A 22,980-nucleotide genomic window follows, 5' to 3' on the forward strand; every position below is an offset into this window, starting at 1 on the left:
CAGCAAGGAGGCGGTTGCAGGCTCTTTAGAGGCCGGGGCCAGAGCTTCTTCCCGAGCTCCCCCCCCAGGAGCTCACCCTCCCTCCCCCAGCCCTCATCCACCCGGCAGGCTCCACTGAAGGACAGGGGTCCCTGCAGGAGACTCCCAGGCGGGCAAATGGTTACCATCCCTGCCCCATTTTGTTGCTTTTAAAATACTTTAGCCTCACTCTGTCCTACCTCCCATCACCTCATTAGCTGGACGTTACAAGAGCTCTCCAGAAAAAAAGAAATGGGCATCGTTAGGGTGCCCGAGAATTGGAGCAGGAGGGCATTAGCTTCCCACTTCCCAGAGCTCTGCTGAGAACTCCCCCAAACTGCATGTGAACTCAAGAAAAACCAGGAGAGGGGGACCCCGGCCCGGCTGGGAGAGAGCAGGCTGGAGAGGCATTAGCAGGGCTGTTTATTTGAAAGGTTGTTTAAAACTCTGTAACAGTCACCTAATGGGAAATTTTGAAAAGAATGCAACTGGATTTGTCCTTGTTAAACTAACATTAAGGATATTTAACAGCTGTCTCGGGCACATCACATTAAAACCCGAGATAGACTCGACAGACTGATGGCTTTGTCATGGGGAGGACGGGTGAGAGGAGATGACAGGCGGAGCGGCTTGGGCAGTGCCCCTGGAACGGCTTCGCCCACGTCGAATGGGGTCCCCAGCTCCCCGCCCGGACAAGTCCTTTTTCCTGCCTGCGGACCTGGGTGCTGAGGGGCTGGGTGAGGGGATCTCAGCAGTGGGAGCCAGACCGGGAGCACACGGCCCACATCTGGACCCCACTACCCAGCCAACATCCTTTGTCCCTCTCAACCAGCCCCCCCAATCCTCTCTGTTGACCGGCTTTGGGGAGGTGGAAACGGTTACCCCATCGAGGCTATGACGGACCAGGGCAGAATTCCCAGGGACCTTGTGGGCACAGCCCCTAGCCTGGGCTTGGGGTGGGGACAGGGAGCCTTGCGTGGACAGCGGTCTGGGACCTCTGGGCATGGGCTGTATTGGGGTCTGGTCCCCAGCACCGGCAGCCTGTTCTCTACAAACTAAGTGTGGATGGAGTTCTGGCAGTGAGCGGTTCTGGGAGGTGGCTGGAGGAGGGGCTCTGGGGGACACCAGCTTCCTGTCTTCGCTCCCCCCCCGCCGGGTGCCAAGAGCCCCTAGGGCCCCCATCCGAGGAATCCTGTTCCCCTTTCCAGAGCTATCACCCTGGAGAACACCCTTGTCATCCTGTCAACGGTGGCTCCCGACGCAGGCCGCTACTACGTGCAGGCTGTTAATGACAAGAACGGGGAAAACAAGACCAGCCAGCCCATCACTCTCGCCGTGGAAAGTAAGTAAGCGCAGGCCCCGGGGCGCGGAGCTGTCGGTCAGTCTTGGAAATGGGGCTCCGGGGTCACAGGGAAGATGGAGTGAGGCTGGATGGGGAGGCGGGGGGGGGGGGAGTGCAGGGGAGGAGCCCTCCCCAGGAGGGGGAGACCTGGCCGGGGGTGGAGTGACAGAGTGAGGCAGGGAGGGGGCTGTGTTCAGGACCCCATTCCCATGGCAAGTCAGATCCTGCATCAGGACCCCTAGCTTGGCAGTCACAGGGCCACTGGCAGGCCTGGGGGGGCTTGGAATGTAGGGGAGGGTGGACATCCGTGGACCACAGGCTCCCTGGGCTCGGGTGCAGACGGGGAGAGCGCGCCAGGCAGTGGGAAGCTCGTTTTTAAACAAATATACTAACTGCCTGTGCTCAGCTGGCACGTAAAAGCACTGCTTCTATCCGGAGCCAGGCCGTCGTCACTAATGGGGGCGCAGGCTGCCTGCCACACTCCTGTCTGGAAGCACCTCTGTGTCCACCCCCAGAGACCACCCAGCACCCCGGAAGAGAGAGACAGAGCCCTCCCCAGGGCAGACGCAGAGAGTGGCAAATTAAAAGGGTGGCTCCTTGAGTTTCCTTTGGCAAAGAGGCATTTGTCCAGCGGACACTGAGCTGTGATGGCAATGCTGGGATGTCCTCCCTGACCGGGCTGTCCCTGGCCTCGCTCACCTCCTCCCTCCCTGTTCCGTCCCTGGCACTGAGAGGGTGGGTGCCACCTGGGCAGCAGGCCCAGATCAGGACTCACAGAGTGCGTGGGATGAGGCCGGAGCTTCCGGCCGCAGCTGAGCAACCGCGCAAGCTGAGGGAGCCAGATGTTTATGCCTCTCCACATCTGTACCACCCTAAGCCTCATTTATCATCCACGGTCCCTCTGGGACGCACCTGCCAGCAGCAAGAGGGGGGTGGGGGCCAGCATGGGGCTTTCCCACGTCCTTCCTCTGATCCTGGCCTGTCTGCCAGTGCCTGGAAAGTCCAGAACATTCCCAGCCTCCTCCATCCCCATTCCTGGGCCTTCAGAGTGCTCGCAGAACCCCCTCCCATCTCTGCAGTTATCTCTTTCCTCCACCCCAGATCCCAGTCTGCCTAGAGAGAGACCTGGATGCAGGAGGAGGGTTTCATCCTGGGTGCTGGCCTATCAGGGTCACGGGTGTAACCTCTGACATTGACCTGGGCCAGGGTCGTGGCCTAGCCCAGGACCTGGGGCTGCTGTTTCTGTGGAGAAAGGAGTTTAATCATCAGAGGGAGATGTCTTTCCCCATATATTTCCAGTGATCAGAATACCTAGAGTCTGTGGAATCCACTCATCAGTAGGAAGCAGTGCTCGTGGTCCAAGGCAAGGCCAGCGTCTGCCTGGGTGACTCACGTTACCCCGTGACTTGAGGTTGGAGCCTCCCATTCTGTGTTCCTCCCCCAGCTCCAACTCTCCTGGCCGGCTTCGGGGTTTGTTCACTCTTTGCTCCACGACCCCAACCCTGCAGCTGGTCCAAGGGAGGCAGGCGGGGCCCCTCGAGACCCCCCTGCCGACCAAGGCTCCCCGGTTGTCTGTTTCTCCCGCTCTGTCGCCCCTCGCCTCCTGCTCTCACGGCGTGATTTGTACCTTGTACCAGATGGGGAGCAGAATCGGCTGATTTTCAGTTAATTTCTCCTCCCACGAGCCACTGTGCTTTGAAACCCTGTTCCTGTCACAGACACAAATCCCAGCGTCCTGCCTGCCAGCCAGTGTACTAGGAGCAAATGCCACCGGCTCCAGCTCCTCTCATTTCTCCCCCAGAGCCTCACCCCTCCTTCTGCTCCCCCGTTACCCCTTCTCTCCTCACTCAGGGCACCCCAGCTGCTCAGCAGCCCTTTGGGGACGCCATGCTCTTTGGAAATGGAGGAGAGAGTCAGGCCAGTGACCCCGGGCGTTGTTTCTGCCCAGGTGTAACCCTGGTGACCTCACAGGGGCTGTCACAGCTCTTGAAAAGTTCATACTTGGGTGGTGGCCCCACACCTAAGGATCACACCTGCACTGCCCAGTAAAAATATAACACGAGCCACATAAGTTATTTAAAATTTGCCAGTAGCCTAATTTTTTTTTAATAAAAGAATGAGAAATAGGTGAAATTAGTTTTATTAATATATTTTATTTAACCCAACATATCTAAAATAGTACCATTGTAACATACAGTCAACATAGGAAAATATTAATGGGATATTTTACATTGTTTTTTTTTCATACTAAGCCTTCAAAATCCGTGTGTATTTTTCACTTACAATGCATCTCAATTTGGATGCAAAATTTTTATCCGAAATACGTGATCTGTGTTTAGATTTCAGAAAATTTACAGCTGGGGAGGTGGAGACGTGTGCCAGGTTGTTCCACGCTTACTTAAAAGTGTTCTAATAACTGATTTGGGGGCCTGTTTTTAATTAAATGCAAATTATTTATAATTAAATCCCATTAAATCAAAGGGCTACGGGTCACGCATTTCAAGAGCTCACCGCAACCTGTGGTCCGTGGCCCCGGGCTGGGTTGGGGAGGTCAGTCCCTGGCTCATGAGCAGCTGGAACCTGCCCAGGAGGGAAGCCGCTACCCCCCCCCCCACGGCCCAGGTGAGCCATTGTGGTCCAGGAGCCTGTTTCCCTATCTGTAATGTGATGCCTGTGGCCAGGGGTAGTTGGGAGGATTAAATGGGGGGACTTTGGGAGAATGGATCTCAGTGGGAGTCCCTCGCTGTGCCTGTGGCCAAAATCGTCCTGGGGCGGCAGGATCCAGCTTTGCCTATATGTGGGGAGCCCCTACGCTTCCCCCCGCCCCAGGGCTATCCATGTCAGGAGCTCGCGTGAAAGACGTCCCTTCTTGCTCTGGTTTGCCCAGGTGTCCCTGAGCACAGACAGGCAAATCCCTGGGAAGAAGGGCTGTCTGTCATTTATTGAGCACCTACTATGTGTCGGTTGTTTGCACTCACCCCAGACCAGCTTAGGTCAGGGACACCTGGGGCAGACAGGGGTGTTGAAGCAGGTCTTCCTGAACCCCAGGCCCTCCTTCACTGGATCCAGGGTCCCCAGCCACTGTCTGTCCCTCCCTTTGAGCCCCACAGGCTGCCGCCCGGGGCCTGGGCATGAGCTTCAGGGTCCCTGGGGTGGGGAGATCCATCTCCCCTCTACTCTCCCAAAGTCAACAAGCTGGCCTGGGGCTCTGGGGCAGCCTCATATCTTTAAACTCCGAGGGCCCTGCTTACCCAGCTGCACCGTGGGGCACCACTCGGGCCCTGTCTGTCTCCTCCTCGGGCCCCATTAATCTGGGCCTGGTACCTGCACGCCCAGATATAATAAACAACTTAGAGCACACTTTTATGGGTTCAGCTATATCAGCAGCTTTCAATCCGATCGCATTTTATGGCACCTACATGAGGCTTTTATATTGTTGCAATTATTTTGTTTTATATGCTTCCTTTCTTCCTCCCTTCATTTTACTTTATTTTTGACATTTTATTCCTATTCGACCTGGGCCTTTACCAGCCAGGCCTTGAGTCCAAGCAGGAAAACCTGCCCGGGGCTGACCGGGGTGGCACAGGGTGGTGGTGGAGCCACCATGTGCCCTCCCCATTAAGGATGACCTACTGCTGTCACCCAGGGCCTGGAAAGGGGCCAACTAGATGGATCTTTTTGTGAGAGAAAAAGCCCTTTGTTGTCTTTTCAGGAGCCCTGAGCGGGCGTACAGGGAATATTGGAGTTTCTGCCAATACCGTGCCTACGCTGACCCATAAAAATTAAAGCACGACCACTTCTTAAAGGAAATGTTTCTGCCTCTCTTAGGAGGCTTTGGGGTGTTGTTTTGTTTTTGTTTGTTTTTTAAAAATATGTTTTTATTGGTTTTTAGAGAGAGAAGAAGGGGGAGGGAGAGAGAAACATCATTGATCAGCTGCCTCCTGCACACCCCCTACTGGGGATCGAGGCCACAACCCGGGCATGTGCCCTGATTGGGAATTAAACTGGTGACCTCGTGGTTCCTGGGTCGATGCTCAACCACTGAGCCACACCAACTGGGCTCGTTTTGTTTTAATAAAGCCCATTCATGATCAGTTCTCACCATCAACCCTGGGGGCTGTACAATGATCGTTCCATTCATTTGTTCACCTAATGAATGTATTTGAGCACCTACTGTGTGCCAGACATCATTTCTTGTGCTGGAGATGTGGGGGTGCACAAGACTGTCCGAGTGGGCCGAGGCTCCTGTAACAACACCACAGACATTTATATCTCACAGCTCTGGAAAGCCAAGACCAGGGCACTGGCATAGTCAGTTCCCAGTGAGGGCTCTCTTCCTGGCTTGCAGACAGCCACCTTCTCACTGTGAACTCACATGGGCAGAGAGAGAGAAAAAGCTCTGGGGTCCCTTCCCTTAGGGCCCCACACTTATGACCTCGTTGAACCCAATTTCCTCCTAAATATTCCATCTCCAAATACAGTCTCGTGGGGGGTTAGGGCTTCAATATAGGAACTTGAGAGGAGACACAATTCAGTTGCAAGCAAAGACCCGTGAGGTTCCTGCCCCAAGGAATGTACTAGTTTCCTGGGGCTGCTGTAATAAAGTACCACAAGATGAGTGGCTGATACTAGAATCTTACTCTCTCACAGCTCTGGAGGCCAGAAGTCTGAAATCAAGGTGCCTGCAGGCCCAAGAGCCTTCCTTGCCTCCCCCAGTTCCTGCTGGCTCTCAGCAATCCTTGGTTTCCCTGGCTTATAGATGCATCACTCCAATCTCTGCCTCTGTCTTCACCTGCCTTCTCCTCCGTGTGTCTGTGTGGCTGTGTCTAAATTTCCCTCTTCTTATAAAGACATGTCATATGGGACCCAGGGCCCACCCCGATGCAGGAGGACCTCACTGTAACTTGATTACAACTGCAAAGACCCTTTTTCCATTTACAGCTGCTGTGGACGTGAATTGGGGGGATACTATTCAAACCAGTACAGGGAGTTTGCATTCTGGGGGAAGATGTAGAAAGAAGTAAGCCAACAGGATAAATGCAGGTGGGGGAAGGATTTTGGAGACCACAGACAGGACCAGGGGACGACGGGAGGGCTTGATTGCAGGAGGAGCAGGGAAGGCCCTGGAGGTGTCAGTGGGCTCTCCATGGATACTGTGCAGAGACCCATCAGCAGAGGAGGAGAGGCAAGGGGGTCCCTGGTGTCAGTGTCCGGAGGTTCAGCTCAGGATGCTCGGGCGGCTGCCCTGTGGCCACCTGTCCTACTCCACAGGGACAGATGTCTCTGTGGCATCAGCCTCTGACTTGGACTGGACAGAGCTGGGACTTCCAAGCTCTTTCCCTGGGTAACACCCAACCTCTCCCCAGATGTAGGGGGGCCTGCAGACCCCATCGCCCCAACAATCATAATTCCTCCCAAGAATACCAGCGTGGTGGCCGGGACCTCAGAGGTGACCATGGAGTGTGTGGCCAACGCCAGGTGGGTAGTGTTTCTTCCCACCCCCTTTCACTCTTAAACTAACAGCTGCTTCTGACCTTTGGACTCCAAGGAGACCAGTCAAGATTCAGAAAAGCCCAGGGGTGTCATATGCAGACCCATGAAATGAGACAGGGTATTTAACCCAAAGGGAGGACAGCGGGTGAACATGCCAGCTACAGTCAGTCGCAGGGTCATCAGACACAAGAAAGGCCAGCTGGTTCTCTGTGGCCTGAGGGGAGAGAACAGGCTCTGAGTGGAAGTTAGGGGGCAGCAGGTCGCAGGTCTCAGCCCAGGATATTGGGGAGGGGGGGGTCCTCTCACTTCTCACCCTCAGAGCAGCCTACGGAGGGGCGGGGCCTCTGCCCACTATGCCCTCCTCCCAGGCAGCATGTGCAGGAGGCAAGCTTGCGGGAAGCTGTGCGGGAGACAGTCATGTGGTGGACTTTGCAGGAGGGCAGACCTACGGTCGGGTGCATTCGGGGCCCCTTCCCAGCCATGCACAACCTTCACTTTTGTCACACAGGAAACAAATCCATCACGGTGGGTGCTGTGTTGACTGCCTTCCCACACAACTTTTTTTCTCCCATCAACAACTTCCCGGCAGAGATATCACCATCCCAAAGCCCAGAGAGAGCAAGCAGGCTGCCCGAGGTCGCCCAGCTGGCCATTAGCAGAACTGCAATAGATCAGGCCACCTGCGGTGCACACTCACAGCCATGCTCTGGGCCTCAGCCTCCTGGGCCGAGAAATGGGAATGATCCAAGAACCTGCCTCCCCAGTAACAGTCTTCCATCTGCTGACTTTTACTTGGATGGGACCTGGCTCTCAGGGAGAGCAGCTTCTCTGCTCCTGAGAGCCTGTGCATTTAGATATTCCCAAGGCAGGGCCTGTTCCGAGGGCTGTACCTGCATTAACGCATCCACCCTCACCCCAGCCCCGCTCAGCACGGTTGCCCCATTTTATAGATAAGGAAACTGAGGCCCAGGGCACCGAAGGAACTTACCCAACGGCTTGCACCTAGAAAGTGCCAGGGGCCAGGGCAAACCCAGGTGGCCAGGCCTAGGCTTCACGCCTCACCATCCCGGCCCTGCCCTGGGGCCTCTGGAAGTCCCTGTGGCTGAGCACCTGCTCCCTCCCCACCTCCAGGCCCCTGATCAAGCTGCACATCATTTGGAGGAAGGATGGGGTGCTACTGTCAGGTGGTATCAGCGACTACAACCGCAGGCTCACCATCCCCAACCCCACGGGCAGCGACGCCGGGTTCTACGAGTGCGAAGCCATGCTGCGCAGCAGCAGCGTCCCCACTGTCACCCGTGGAGCCTACCTGTCTGTGTTGGGTGAGACGGAGCAGGACTGCTGGGGGTCCCCTGATGGGTGGGGGCAGCATGGCTGGGGCCTACTTAAGGGAGATCCAACCATTGGCTATATCATAAGGAGCATGGCTCTGATCCCCTCCCCTATCTTTCTTCCTGCAGAACCACCTCAGTTTGTCAAGGAGCCAGAGAGACACATCACAGCAGAGATGGAAAAAGTGGTAGACATTCCCTGTCGGGCCAAAGGTAACCCGGCGGGTAGCGGGAACGAAGGGGGACAAGAACCCCCACACCTTCAGCTACTGCTGTCTCTGTCACTGTTCTGAATTCTACCTCCTTCTCGGGGCACCATCACTGAGCAGAGAGTCAGTCTGGCTGTGAGCAGACACTCCAGGAAACAAACAGGCCAAATTACCGTAATCTCAGGACTAGGAATCAACCTCCGTTACCATAAGTTGAGGGTCACAAATGAACCCAAATTACTGTTATTTTAGAATAGGTGACGGACCCAAATTGCCCATAATGTGAGAGTTGCAGACACTGCCCAATTACCATAATGTTAGAGCTATGAGAACTGGGGTGCCTGTCGCCCTAGATGTGCCTCAGAAGCCCTGCCCTGTTTCTGGCTTATTTTTTCCCCTCTCCTCCACCCACCATTTCTACTTAACTCCCCTGTCAGAGCTCCTGGAGAATTTCTGCTTCTCCCGTCCCCGCCCTCCCTCCTTCTGGTACAGCTGAGCCAAAGCACAGCCTGAAACCAGGGTGAACTCTGGGGGGACACAGTGGGACATGACCTAATATTGAGCGGAGATGCAGAACGTAGCTCAGGCTGGAGGGAGGGTAACAGTGGAGGGGGGACCCCCACATGGGAGGCAAAATTGATTCATTCATTCGACAGACTTTTTTTTTTAACCCTCACTGGAGGAGTGAGGATATTTTTTCCATTGAGCGGAAGGGAGGGGAGAGAGGGGAAGAGAGAGAGAGAGAAATGTTGATGTGAGAGAGACACGCCGATTGGTTGCCTCCCACACTCACCCTGACCAGGGGCAGGGATCAAACCTGCAACCGAAGTACGTTCCCTTGACAGGGAATCGAACCCATGACCCTCCAGTGCGCAGGCCGACACTCTAACCACTGAGCCACTGAGCCAGGGCCACCAAACATTTTTTTGATGGCTTGCCCTGTGCTGAATACTGTTCCGGGGGCCAGAAAACGTGCCGAAGGAACCAAACAGCCAGATTCCCGCTTGTACAGAGCTGACATTCCCATGAGGGGGGCAGACAATCCAATAAACAAGTAAAGATGCCTCATTTCGTTTCATCTAAAATGCCATGGGTTGTAAGACACCCCATTATTTTATGTACCACTAAGAAAGAAAAAAGACAGCCAATTAAATTATGACATGCTGTCGATGGCGAGACGCGCCCTCGTCGCAGAGATGTTAAGGCCTGAAGGAGCGTAGGTCGCTGAGCGGGTGAAATACGGGACCGTAGGACGTCGGGGGGGAAAGTGCTAGGGAGGGAAGCGAGCAGGCCTCGGGGCACGGAGCAGGGGGCTCTGGGGAAGTCACATTTGAGCAGAGAGACCCAGAAGGAGAGCGGGGAGGGTTGAGGGTACCTGTGGGAAGGGTGTGCCAGGCCAGGGACACAGCTCGGGCAAGGCCAAGAGGCAAGGGAGCCCCCCTTCACCTCCCTGTGCAGACCAGGTAGGAGGGGGTTTCCGAGGGCCCCCGAGGACCAGTAGTCCCCTCTGCATGCTCCTTGAGGCGGGCTTGGTGGTCAGGTGGGTTTGGGAGACCTACTCCCAGCTGGAGGTTCCCAGAGCACACAAGAGGTTCTGCTAAATATCGCAAGAAAAAATATATAGTTTGTCCAATCCAGCATCCCCAGGATAAACTAATTCCAGAATATTTAAATTTTTCTTGAAATGCCTGTATGTAAGAACCTGAGAACTGCCACTCTAAGAACATCCTCCCACTCTCCCAAGGCCAGTAGTGCACGTCTGAGGAGGTTCTAGAGACCAGTTCACCCAAGGACCCCTCACAGGCTCCTGGCCTCTGCTGTGCACCCTGCAGAGGAGGGAGGGAGGGAGGGAGGGAGGCAGGAGGCGGCTGACTATGTGCCCCCTCTCCCCTAGGTGTGCCCCCGCCCTCCATCACCTGGTACAAGGACTCGGCTGTGGTGGAGGTGGCCAGGCTGAGCCGCTTCCGGCAGCGCGGGGACGGGGGCCTGCAGATCAGCGGGCTCGTGCCTGACGACACGGGCATGTTCCAGTGCTTTGCCCGCAACACTGCCGGCGAGGTGCAGACGTCCACCTACCTGGCCGTCACCAGTAAGTCCTCCCCTGTCCTCCCCCGGAGCCCCCCACCCCTGCCCAGAAGGAAGCTCTGCTCCAAGCCAGGGGCCTCTGGAGAACAGAGATGGGACCCCAGGGCACTGTCCCTCGGGCAATAGCCAGGGTGGCACGAGCCATTTACGCCCACTGCTCCCAGTGCCCAGAGGAGACCTCCGGTCCCTACACGTCACCCCAACACCCCGGCCAAGGACAGGTTCCCTGGGCTCCTCATCTCAGCAGCAGGCTCGGGGCAGACCCACCGAGGCCAGGGGCAGAGGAGAGCGGGGCTCCCCCCGAAGCTGCAGCGGGGCAGGAGGGCTCCGGAGCTGGTGTTTCAGCCCTGCCCCCCTCCGGGCCTGACCAGGGGCTCCTGAGGGCCGGGTGAAGGAAGGAAAACAAACCCAAAAAAGTCTGCTCTGACCCTCAGGAAGTGCAGCCCACCCGGGCTGGGGGGCGCAGCGGGCAGGCCTCTCAGAAAGCGGGTGACATTCTATGGGCCTTAGCTGTTCTCTTTTAAGGAACCGAAGCCTCAGTCTCAGTGGAGAATGAGTCCATTTGCCCTGTCATGGGGATGTGGGCTGCTTTGGGGAGTCCTCAGTTTCCCCCATGGGAAGCTGAGAATCAAGGCAGGGTGGGAACTGGTGCCACCTGGGCCCCTCCACGGGGCGGGTGATGTGGGGAGCCCTCGTGGGTCCATCGCTGGAACCCCATGAAGGCACCTGCATCCTTTCCCAGAGTGGGACCCACACCAGCCAGAGTGGCAGGGGCAGGGTAAGAACTTGGTCATCTGGCCCTGGGGGCTCCTCCCAGGGTGTAGCTGAGGAGCCCCACTGTCTCCATTTGCAGGCATTGCTCCCAACATCACCAGGGGCCCCCTGGACAGCACGGTGATCGATGGCATGTCCGTGGTGCTGACCTGTGAGACGTCGGGGGCTCCACGGCCGGCCATTACTTGGCAGAAAGGTAGGTGAGGCTGGTCTGCTTTGGGGGGCTATGTGATGGTCCTGGGCAGTCCTCAGGGCCCAGCTCTGGAGCTAGCCAGGTTGGGTGTCCCGGCTACAGTTTGAAGGTTGTACACTGCACAACTCAGGAGGGCACCTGTCACACCACAGTGGGTGTCACCTGCCACCTCGCCAGGCTCAGGGCACAGCTCTGCATCTCTCAAGACCTAGGACCTTGGTGAGTTAGTTACTCGCTGTGAACCTCAGGGTCCCCTCTGTAAATGGGGACAGCATACTTCAGGGTGGCATTAGGACTAGACAGAAGTGCACGGGAAAGGCCTGCAGTGTGCCTAGGAGGTGGTGAGGCCTGGCAAACGGTGACTGTTCTATGGTCAGTATTCTGGTGGGCATTAGGGCAGGTAGGAGGGCTCCAGATGCCTGAGCCAGCAAAGCCCAGCCGTCTACCTAAGTGCACCCTCCCTGTGTGCCTCCTTTCCCCCTCTGTATCACACGCTCACCTTCACAACTCTCCCCGTGAACACACACACAGACGCACACACCATTGCTCCCTCCAGCCTCCAAGCCTCTGCTCAGATGAACCTTCTCCACAGGACACCCCCAGCCCCTCCGCCCCAGGCCCTCCCCACAGCCCCTCCCTGCTTTATCTCCCCACCTTCCAATATATACGATCATTTATTTTGCTTATTGCCCGCCTCTCCACAAAGGCAGGGGTTTCAGTTTTGTCCCCTGCTGTCTCTTCAGGGCCTAGAACAGAGGCTGGCACATAGTAGGTGCTCAATAAATATTTGTGGCTTGAATGCCAGCACACTGAGGCGTGTGCCTAGACACAGAAATAAACACACCCACCTGACACACGCACCAGTTTGATATGCCTGCGCATGTGTGCAGACTGACACACCAACCCGCAGGCTCACACGGGGAGAGGCCCTCTCTCTCCAGGCAGGTGGGGTTTTCTTTAAAATAGAGTCACGAAAATCTGCACTCTGCCTCCCCCTCCCCCCATATATATATCCAGGTGCCAGGCCTCCCTAGGTCCCAGTGCACAAGGAGGTCTGTCCTGGCCAGGGCTGTCCCCTGTCCCTCTGTCTCTCCACCCCACCCCCCTCCTTGCTGCTCCCACTCATCACCTTCCTCTGCTCCCCTGAAGGTGACTCTCCAGAAGCATCCTCGGCAGGATGCCCGTCACCACCTTGTCAGGGCTGCCTCCCCTCCCCCCCTCGCCCAGGTGCCAGCTGCGTCAGGAGACAGTCCCCGGCCTTCTCTGGTGAAGGGCAGACAGTGTGGGGGGTGAGGGGCATCAGGAGACCCGGGCTTCGGGCTGCAGGCCCTGTGACCGTGTGCCCTTGTGCTGTCCCCAGTCAGAAACCTCAGCCCCCACTGAAGCCCTGCCACCACCCCATCCTGGCCCTCCCAGCATGTCTAAAGCTGGAGCCTGCCTGACACCGCCCCGCACCAGAGCAGCCTAGGCGGGGTGGGGCGCGCGGTCCGGGCCGCGGCCGGAGCCCACACTGTGCTGCCCGCAGGGGAGCGCATCCTGGCCAGCGGCTCGGTCCAGCTGCCCCGCTTCACGCTCCTGGAGTCCGGCAGCCTGCTTGTCAGCCCCGCGCGCATCTCCGACGCCGGGACCTACACCTGTCTGGCCACCAACTCTCGGGGGGTGGACGAAGCCTCTGCCGACCTCATCGTGTGGGGTGAGTGTGCAGAGAGGGCGTGCGTTACACGCCTGTGCATGAGTGTGTGCTGAGCATGTGTGCAGACAGACACACCTGTGAGCAGAGCACACACTCACCCCCAGCACCTCCGCATCCCCATGTCTGTCCGACCAGGGCGCTTCTTACAAGAGGGCCGTGAACAAATTAATTCAGAGGAGCGGGACCAGGAGGCCAGGTTCTGCGGGCGATGCCCGTGACAGAGGACTCGTGCTGGGCTTGGCCAAGTTGAGGGAACTAGAGGTGCCAGACAGCCGTCTTCATATACTTTAGGGCAGAAACCAGCAAACTTCTTCTGTAATGGGCCAGATAGTCAATATTCCAGGCTTGTGGACTAGACAGTCACAACTCCTCACTAAGTCTTCTATTTCATCGAGAAAGCAGCCATAGGTGAGACTTAATCCGTGGGCCTGGCTGTGGTCCAGCACACGTGTGCTCACCCAGACCCCAGACTGTAGTGTGCTGACCCCTGCTGTAGGGAAGCTCTCTGACTGCACCACTAGGGATCCACACCCAAGACAGACAGGCCTGAGGGCCTCCTGTCCGTGCTGAGTGGTCTAATAAGCAACACACTAGACCAGGAGTCAGACGATCCTCTCTTCACCTTGGCTGGCCCACTGATGTGCTGGGAACACAACCAGGATCATCCTCAGATTTCCATTTTTTATCCCTCACATGGGCTCATGGGAGCACAATCCACTGAGCCCCCGCCGTGAACGTTCCTCAGGCACCGTGGAAGCATGTTGTCCTCTTTAACCTTCTGGGACGTTCACTATGTTCTCCCTGTTCACCTGGTGGCCTGCCTCCACCCACCCACTGAATTCAGGCACACAGGCCGGTTCACCTGCAGACACCTTCCCACCCACCTGCATCCCACCAGTGACTCTGGAACCCATGCCCCTTCTCACTACGCCGACTCCCCACTGTCTTTCAGCCCGGACCCGCATCACCAGGCCTCCCCAGGACCAGAGTGTCATCAAGGGCACCCAGGCCTCCATGGTGTGTGGGGTGGCCCATGACCCCCGCGTGACCATCAGGTACTCCCTCTGCTGTGGCCCCAGGGAGGCAAAGGGGAGGGGCAGCTCTAGGGGTAGCTGGTAGCTGGGCAAATATCTACACCAAGGAGGTAAGTCCTGCCCTGGGGCCAAGGAACATCCTTGGGGGCACCGTTTACAGAGCTGGGGCAGGGCTGAGGTGTAGGGGGTGCAGAGAATGGAGCAAGCTTGAACTGACTTGGGAGCATCCCAGGGGAGAGAGAAAGGGGGTGGGGTAGAGAGAATGGCGGAAAGTGGGGTGCAGGAGGGAGGAAGCGGAAGAAAGGGGCATTGGGAGCTGCTGGCTCTCCCAGGCCCTCTGCCTGCTAAGTGGACAGCAGAGGAGTCTCACTGAATAGATGTGGGCGAAGTGATAGGACCGGGGCAGGAGAGGGCCCTGGGGTGGCCCTCAGAGAGACGTAGGTGATGGGAAAGTGTCCCAACGGAGGCCACCCCCACCATTCTCCATGGGAGCCAGGACCTCGGCCACAAGCTACTTGGCCTGGAGGGAACCAGGGCCCACTGCGGACCCACTGGAGAGGCCGGGGTAGGGGGGAGCTTAGGACAGAAGCAGCCACGGAAGGCTGAAAACCCGGGACCCCTCTCAAGCTTGGGGTGAGGACACCCGGGGGCCATCCCTAGGGAAGGCTTTGGGAACTAAAACCAGGAAAAAAAACATCCCTTTGGACTCTCCCTTGAGCTCCGGGATGCTAAGTGAGAATTGTAACTGCTTCCTTAGAAGTAAATATTCCATCCGTGGTGCTTCTGTACTCTACGGGCAACCCCGCTGCTAAAGCAGCTGGCGCCGAGGCCGGGAGGGGCCCTGCCCTGATGCCACTCGAGTGAGGGCCCCTCCACTCGAGGCAGCTGCATCCTGGGCGCCATCTGGTGGCCACTGGGCATGTGACGGTCCGTATGGCCACCCCGGGGACCCTGGGAGCCAGGGTTAGCGGAAGTGGTCCTAGACTTTCAGAGCAGCACCACCTGTTCTCAGAGAATCCACCTCGGTCCCCAGTTTGAGAAGCGCCCCATTTAACAGCCAGCGTGTGGTTCCGGCCCACATGCCAAAAGGAGCCTGGAAATCGCATAGGTGTGGTGAGAACCCAGGATGTGCGGCGGGGCCTGCCTTCCCCAAGCCGGCCCCCACGCGTGTTCATGGCGACCTGGCTGTAATTTCTCAAGAGCAGTTCCAGGGGAGATGCTTGTCAGACGCGGGCGTGTGTGATTTCTCGAGCCCCCCTTCCTTCGTGCCGACCGACCGGAGCTGAAGGGATTTTTTGGACGCTGAGGTCACGTTGTCACAGTGATGCATGGGTCCAATGATTCCCGTAATACTAATTGCGCGATGTGGTCTGTGCGGAGATGTTCCCTCTGTCCTGCTGTGATCTGTTAACCTCCCTGCCGGCTCTCAGCGCTGAGCTGGGCGGCGGCCTCTGGCTAAAGCCATGAGGCTTTGACCCGGACCTGAACCGGAGGAGTGAACGACCCGTAATGACTTAATGCGCTTCGTCTCCTGGGCACACGCCTGCCCCCCACACACACCACTCAGGCTTCCACGGTGCCCCTCCGGAGGCCAGCCCCAGCGATCCAGCGGGGGCCCGGGGACTGCCCCCCGCCCACCTTCACAACTCTCTCCTGCAGACCAGCCTGGGCTGAGCGCACCCCCGAGAGCACCCCACTTCCCTCCCTCCCTCATTGGTTCTCCTTACCCCTAGGTATGCCTGGGAGAGGGACGGAGCCACCCTGGGCGTGGAGAACAGCCCCCGCGTCCGCCTGGACAAGAACGGCTCCCTGCACATCTCCCAGACGTGGTCGGGGGACATCGGCACGTACACCTGCCGGGTGCTTTCAGCCGGGGGCAACGACTCGCGCAGTGCCCACCTGCGCGTCAGGTGAGCGCCGCCCGCAAGCATCCTTCCAGGTTGGGCCCCCTGCCAGAGCACAGGTGGCTCCAGTGCCAGAGGGATTAGCCCAAAGGCCACATTTTGTGGCTGAGCACCAGGTGTCGTGGAAGTTCAGTCCGAGCCCTGGCTGCCCGCGTGTCACCTGACTCTAGACCTCACCTGTGGCCCCACCGCATCTCTCTCCAGGCAACTGCCTCACGCGCCCGAGCACCCAGTGGCAACTCTGAGCACCTCGGAGAGGCGGGCCATCAACCTGACGTGGGCCAAGCCCTTCGACGGCAACAGCCCCCTGCTGCGCTATGTCCTGGAGATGTCGGAGAACAGTAAGAGCGGGACTTGGCCGGCTGGGTCCCAGTGCCAGCCCCCGGTGCTCAGCCTTGGAGCACACCCTTCCCTCTGGAGCCTTGGCTTCCTCAGCTCTCATGTGACAGAATCTGCCCGCGGGGGTCGCTGTAACAGTTGAACAAAACGCCCCCAAGAGACACGCAGGACACAGGGCCTGTCACACCAGAAGCCTCCGGGAAGGTGGCGACTCTCTTTTTATCCTCGTAGCTGTGAACTCCAAAATTAGCAGCCACAACTGAAGTGGTGTTTTAAATCCAGTTTGCCTAGGGCTCATCGATTGGAGGGGAGGAAAAAAGAGTGGAAAAGACAGATGCGTCTCAGTTCCTGTGAGCACTGCCTCCTGCCCAGCACACTCCACTTCCCCCCACGCCGGCTAAGGGGACCTAAGCTATGACATGACTGGCCTCTGCTGGACCAAGGGGGGTGGCACTCCTCTGCTAGCCCAAATGAGGCTGGACCCCGCTGGGAACGGGGGGGTAAGAAGCATCGCCCCCCAAGATGCCCACCTCTGCCCCCACCCTCTGTCGCTGCAGATGCCCCGTGGACCGTGCTCCTGGCCAGCGTGGACCCCGAGGCTACCTCGGTGGCGGTCAAGGGCTTGGTTCCCGCGCGCTCCTACCAGTTCCGTCTCTGTGCCGTCAACGACGTGGGGAAAGGACAGTTCAGCAAGGACACGGAGAGGTGAGAGAGCAGGCCTCAGGGCCGGGCTGAGGGAAGGGCCGAGAGGGGCCAGGCTGCCGGGCAGGCCCTGGCTGGTCCTCCCTGAGCCCTCCAGGCCGACCCCGCGTCCGTAGGATGGGTACAGTTCTCCCCCCTGCCTCACAGGGAGATGGTAGCCAGGAAATGGGACCAGACCCCCGGCTGAATTTAGCCGTGCCCCTAACTGGGCCCTCTGCAAGGCCCGAGACCTGCCTGCGTCTGCCCCGGGTGCCCGGGGCTGTGCCCAGTCCAGTGGGCCTGTACTTCCAGAGGGACAGACTCCCGCTCGGTCTCCACAGCCAGCGCCTCGGGGACGCCAGCCCTGTGAGGCGTTCCTCAGGGCTTTTTGAAAAACGACGGAAACTGAGTGAAAGCAGCAGGCCCTCCGCGTTCGGGCGTCGCGCACTGAGCCCGCCGTGTCGGGGCGAGTGCTGGCCGCCCCCCAGGAGCGGCGCCTCCAGTGGGACAGGACGTCCGGGCGGCCGAGTGACAGCGGCCCGGCTTGCCCGCGCCAAGGCCGTGCGCTTTGCTCTTTACTTTTTATGTTTATTTGTATTGTTCCCAGCTTTACTGAGACATAATTGACACACAGCGTTGTGGAAGGGTCAGGGGTACGACCTGTTGACTTGACACACTCATTCGCGGCGACACGAGACCACAGAGTTAGCTAAGGCCGCCATCCCGTCGCCTTGGCCCTTTCCTTCCGTGGGGAGAACAGTGAGTGTCTCCTCTCTGGGCAACTTCCAAGCGCACGCTAATGGTGTTAGTGGCTGTAATCGCCAGGCTGTGCGTTAGACCCCAGAGCATGTCCATCTTACGTGGAAGTTTGTGCCCTTTGAGATCTCCCCATGTACCCCATTCCCTAGCCCTTGCCAACCACCTGTCTACTCTCTGTTTCCCTGAGTTCGGCTTTATTAGATTTCACGTATAAGGGATATCATGAAATATTTGTCTTTCCCTCTCTGTCTTATTTCACTCCGCGTAATGCCCTCCACGTTGTCACAAGCGGCAGAGATCCTCTTAGGCGTGTCCGCAGACCTCTGGCTTAAATGGATCCTGTGGTTTTGCCACGGTTCCAACAAGCTGCCTCTGGATTTCACGATGGGTGGGGAGGGCCACAGGGGCCGGGACAGCCTAACAGGAGAGAAAAGTGGAAGCTAACAGCCTAGCATGGGGAGCAGCTACTGGAAGACTGTTCACTGTTTATTGAGCAGCTACTATGTTCCAGGCCATGTGTGGACCACTGGAGGTAGTGCAGGGAACAAAATGGGGAAGGCCCCCGTCGTTCAGAGCTACAAGATCCCAGGAAAAGAAGGGGGCTGGGTGAAAAAGGTGAAGGGATTAAGGAAAAAAAACAAAACCTCATAGACGTAGACAATGGTATGGTGATGAATAGAGGGAAAGGGAGGGGGAGTAGAAGAGGGAAACGGTGGGATAAATGGTGACGGAAGGAGCTGTGACCTGGGGTGGTGAGCACACGATACAATGCACGGGTGATGTGTCTAGAATCGTACACCTGAAACCTACGTAATTTTATTAACCAATGTCACCCCAACAAGGTCAGTAAATAAAACTATATGCAAAGCATTAAATAGGAATAAAAGTTAATAGAATAGGTCTCTACTTTCCTTTCCAATCTAGAGGAGGCAGCCGTGTAAATAATTCGCCTTGACAAAAGAATAAAATACTACCTCTTAGGTTCAAAAAGGCAAGGGAAAGGCCCCAAAGCACAGGGGAAACCACCCCACAGCTTCTCCAGGCCTTGGGGCTCCACTGAGTCATCTTCCGAATGAGGCCTCATACGAACGGCCCTGAGTCACCACGAAAAAGGCGAAGCCACCCTTCCTGCAGCTTTACACAGACGTGGGAGTGTGCGGTCTGCACTGGAAACCTATCCGTCAGAAGGCAAAATCATAAAAATATTAAAAAAGGGGAAAGACATCCATCAAAAATAATTAACTTTTGTTTTTAATGGATGCGTGTCAGTTGTGTGAAAAACACACCGAGGTGGAACGCCGTGTCCCCTGGCGATGCCCGGGAAGGAAACGAGGGGCACCCGGCTTCCGGAGGCGGGCAGGCGGAGGTGCTGGCTGTCACCCACACACCGTGTCACCCCCGCCCTGCCGGCCCCGTCCAGCCTGGGCTCAGCGGGTGGGTAAAGGAAGCCCAGTTAAAGTACATCTCCAGCTGGCAACGGGGAAGTGAGCATTTACGCTCCTGCTTCTGAAACCCTTGACTCTCATGACGGACGTCGTCAGCCCCAACTGCTGCTTCTTTGACAGATGGGAAACTGAGGCCCACGTCCCTCAGCTGCACAGAAAATACATACATCTTACGCTTTACCGAGTTTTCAAAAGACTCGTACATACGTTGCGTCATTTGAGCCCCAACCAGTCTTATAAACAAGCAAGTGGAGCTTTATGCTGTTTCTTTTACAGATACAGAAACAAGCTCAGAGAGGTTAAGTGACTTGCCCAAAAGCACACAGCAATTGTGCAGTCATCCAGGAACAGAGCCGGGCAGGGTTCAGCCCCCTCATATCCCATTAACCCTGTGTTTGCCCTTGGAACTAAGAGTGGGAAAAACCCACCCACTCCTGGTGTTTTCCTATCCAGGGTCTCCCTCCCCGAGGAGCCCCCCACTGCCCCTCCGCAGAATGTCATCGCCAGCGGCAGGACGAACCAGTCCATTATGATCCAGTGGCAGCCGCCCCCTGAGAGCCACCAGAACGGCCTCCTCAAGGGCTACATCATCAGGTAGGTGCCCACCTGAGAGACAGGAGAGCAGCCGAGGACGGGGGAGCATCGGGAATGGACTGGGGAGTGGATCTCCCCAGGAACTCAGTGTCCCTAGTTCGCCATCCCACAGTGACCTCCTCCCCCATTAAAACAGAAGGGTCCAGACACATCCCCAAGGCCTGTGTTGCGCACTCAGGTAGCCACTGGTCACCTGTGGCTATTTCAATTAATTAAAAATAAGAGAAGTTCCTCGGTTGCACTCATCACATTTCAAGTGCTCAGTGGCCACACGTGCCGGCGGCTACAGCAACGGACAGCACGGATACAGAACGTTTGCACCGTCCCGGACAGTGACGCAGTGCCCGAGCCACCGAACCCTGGCTCCCTCCCCTCAGGTACTGCCTGGCCGGGCTGCCCGTCGGGTACCAGTTCAAGAACATCACGGACGCCGACGTCAACAACCTGCTGCTGGAGGACCTCATTATCTGGACCAACTACGAGATCGAGGTGGCCGCCTACAACAGCGCCGGGCTGGGCGTCTACAGCGGCAAAGTCACCGAGTGGACGCTGCAGGGAGGTGGGTGTCCCGGCTGCCCGGGGGGGGGGGGGGGGCCGCGGGAGAGGAGGGGCTGGGGGCGAGCGAGATGCAGGCAGAGGCTTCAGGGCTGCAGGGACCTTCTGCGAAGGTTCCCGTTTAACGGGATCATGAAACAGCTTACAGGTGGCCTTGGACCTGAAAACCACCCGGGCATTTTCATAGCCAGTCCTTTCCTTTATGGGTACCCTGCAAAATGGGTCAGACAAGCTTTATCAACGCAAACCAGTCAAGACGAGGGCATCTTCGTCTACGCAGCGAGGGGAGAGTGGACGGGCCGGGGGCCCAGCAGAGTCCGCAGACCCCCTCCCTCTGTTTTCTCTACTTAACTGGGCAAGACAGACTGGTCGTGCCCCTCCAGCCCCACCCCACCCACTTCTCTGCTCTCCTCCAGTCCCCACGGTCCCTCCGGGCAACGTGCATGCAGAAGCCACCAACTCCACGACCATCCGCTTCACCTGGAACGCCCCCAGCCCGCAGTTCATCAACGGCATCAACCAGGGCTACAAGGTGCGTGAGGCCGGCCCCTGTCCCGAGGGGAATCCGGGAGGTGCTCAGAGGGAGGCGCAGGAGAGGGAAGGGGCAGGAGGGAGGCACCCGTCTGCTTCTGAAATCATTGGTTTAAGCCAAGCAGAGGACATGTGACCACGGCAAAGGGCACAAGGCCTCTCTCCGAGGCCAGGTACAAAACCACCCAGGCTGTGACCCAGTGCAGGGGGCATTCTCGGTGACACCGGCTTATGAACAAAACCGGGCTTGTTTCAGGCTAAGAAATACCAGGCGTAAAACTCCAGAGCCCACTTCTTACCGCCAAGCTGTGGCTCTCACGGGCCACCTGTCCTTGGGCTGCACTTGACCCCCGGCTTCGTGAAAGGCGTGAGACCGGGCCCCGCAGGCTCTGGTTGAGGTCCCAGCGCTTCCTCTGGACGGGTTCTGTCACCTCTCCGAGTTTCCTTCAGTGGGTCTTTATTGAGCCCCACGCCGGGCACTGTTCTGGCCGCTGGGGAAGCAGAATAAACTGTTCGCTCATCCGCCAGGAAAGACGATAGTAGTGCCGATTCCTCAGGGCCGTGTAAGGACGAAGCGAGACAGTATTTGTAACCGGTTGTTCACAGTGACAGGCACATAACAGGTGTTCCGAAAATACCTGTAGCAATTGCGGTGACGGAAGCGTGTCCGTTTGCTTGGGCTGCTGCAACGAAGTGCCCTGGACCGCGGGACTTAACAACAGAAATGGGTTCTCTCGTGGTCCTGGAGGCGGGAAGTCCGGGATCAAGGTGTCGGCAGGGTTGGTTTCTCCTGAGGCCTCTGTCCCTGGCTCGCAGGCGGCTGTCGTCTCCGTGGCCTCGCATTGTCTTCCCTCTGCGTGTGCCTGTGTCCAAATCCCCGCGGTTGGTCTGTAGGTTCTCTCTCCTCTCCTGCTCGCTTTCTTTTTCTAGCAATGTATTGAGTCAAGAGTCTCCGTCATTCGCACCGTAGAATTTTTCACAGTCTGGACGTTGCTGATTGTATCCCTGCGGGGTCGTTGAGCGCAGGCCTCTGAAAACTATCTTTGCAGTAAATTGGACTTAGAATGAGAGGCTTGATCAGATTCAGGTTTGAGGAATTTTCTTTCTTCACAATATTACTCCCTGGATGGTGGTGTGTGTTTTCATCAGAAAGCGTAACGTGTGGCTGCCTCTTGCTGTGAGGTGGCCACCGTGGACCATCCTCGAATGAGCTATCTTTTCAATAGGAGCTGCAAAATTGAGACAGTCAGATGTTATAATTTTGTCTTGATTTATTAGCTGAAATACTTTTTAAGAAGTAGGATTTTCTCCTTACTAACTTTGTGGTTATCCAAAGGTACAGTTCATCCAGTAAACACTCAGTTCTTTTCCATTCCTTACCAATTCTCAGAATAATGAATTGGTTCCTTAGCAACTTCTGAGGCGACAGGTGACTTTGGGTTGGGGTGGAGGAGACATCTTTTTATTTTGTTTTGTTTTGTTTGGGGTAGTATTATTATGTACTTAAGGATTATTTTAAAACACCTCTGGTATGTCTCAATCCACTGCCTTTATAATTCTTATTGATACCAAACTGAGTCATCACTGGCCTCTTCAAGTTGGCTCATGAATCCTTTGGACATGGACCCCGTAGTCTTTTTTTCAAATGTTTTTATTGATTTTAGAGAGAGAGGAAGGGAGAGGGAGAGAGAGAGGGAAGCATCGATGCAAGAAAGAGAAACATCCATTGGCCGCCTCCTGCACCAGGGATCGAGCCTAAAACCAGGGCATGTGCCCCGACCAGGAATCAAACTGGCAACCTCTCCATGCATGGGACAGCGCTCAACCAACTGGGCCACACCGGCCAGGGCAGGCCCCAGTAATCTTCGATATCTCCCTTGCTACCCATGGGACACTACCTACATTTCCTGCACTGTGCCTGGGGTCAGCCTTGTCTTCAAGGAGTCTTGTTCCTTTAGTAAGAATGAGAGTTAGACACCACAGTCTGGGCACCGAGGTGC

The 22,980-nt window shown here is 57.0% G+C and overlaps 1 protein-coding gene across 2 annotated transcripts in view; it reads left to right on the top strand.

Moving 5' to 3' along the window:
- The window catches only part of SDK2 (sidekick cell adhesion molecule 2), a 185,181-nt gene that overhangs the window by 116,797 nt on the left and 45,404 nt on the right, over positions 1 to 22,980 (top strand). For both annotated transcript variants that reach the window (XM_081162409.1, XM_081162410.1), the window contains exons 5-18: positions 1,227 to 1,360; positions 6,727 to 6,838; positions 7,985 to 8,175; positions 8,314 to 8,397; positions 10,288 to 10,482; positions 11,332 to 11,448; positions 12,971 to 13,138; positions 14,091 to 14,193; positions 15,906 to 16,082; positions 16,281 to 16,417; positions 16,973 to 17,120; positions 19,754 to 19,894; positions 20,272 to 20,453; positions 20,866 to 20,981. In XM_081162409.1, coding sequence (XP_081018535.1) covers positions 1,227 to 1,360; positions 6,727 to 6,838; positions 7,985 to 8,175; positions 8,314 to 8,397; positions 10,288 to 10,482; positions 11,332 to 11,448; positions 12,971 to 13,138; positions 14,091 to 14,193; positions 15,906 to 16,082; positions 16,281 to 16,417; positions 16,973 to 17,120; positions 19,754 to 19,894; positions 20,272 to 20,453; positions 20,866 to 20,981 — 2,005 coding nt within the window. The remainder of the gene's footprint in view (positions 1 to 1,226; positions 1,361 to 6,726; positions 6,839 to 7,984; positions 8,176 to 8,313; positions 8,398 to 10,287; positions 10,483 to 11,331; positions 11,449 to 12,970; positions 13,139 to 14,090; positions 14,194 to 15,905; positions 16,083 to 16,280; positions 16,418 to 16,972; positions 17,121 to 19,753; positions 19,895 to 20,271; positions 20,454 to 20,865; positions 20,982 to 22,980) is intronic.

The sequence above is a fragment of the Miniopterus schreibersii genome, assembly GCF_964146895.1.
Source record: "Miniopterus schreibersii genome assembly, chromosome: 16".
NCBI classification, from domain to species: Eukaryota; Metazoa; Chordata; class Mammalia; order Chiroptera; family Miniopteridae; genus Miniopterus; species Miniopterus schreibersii.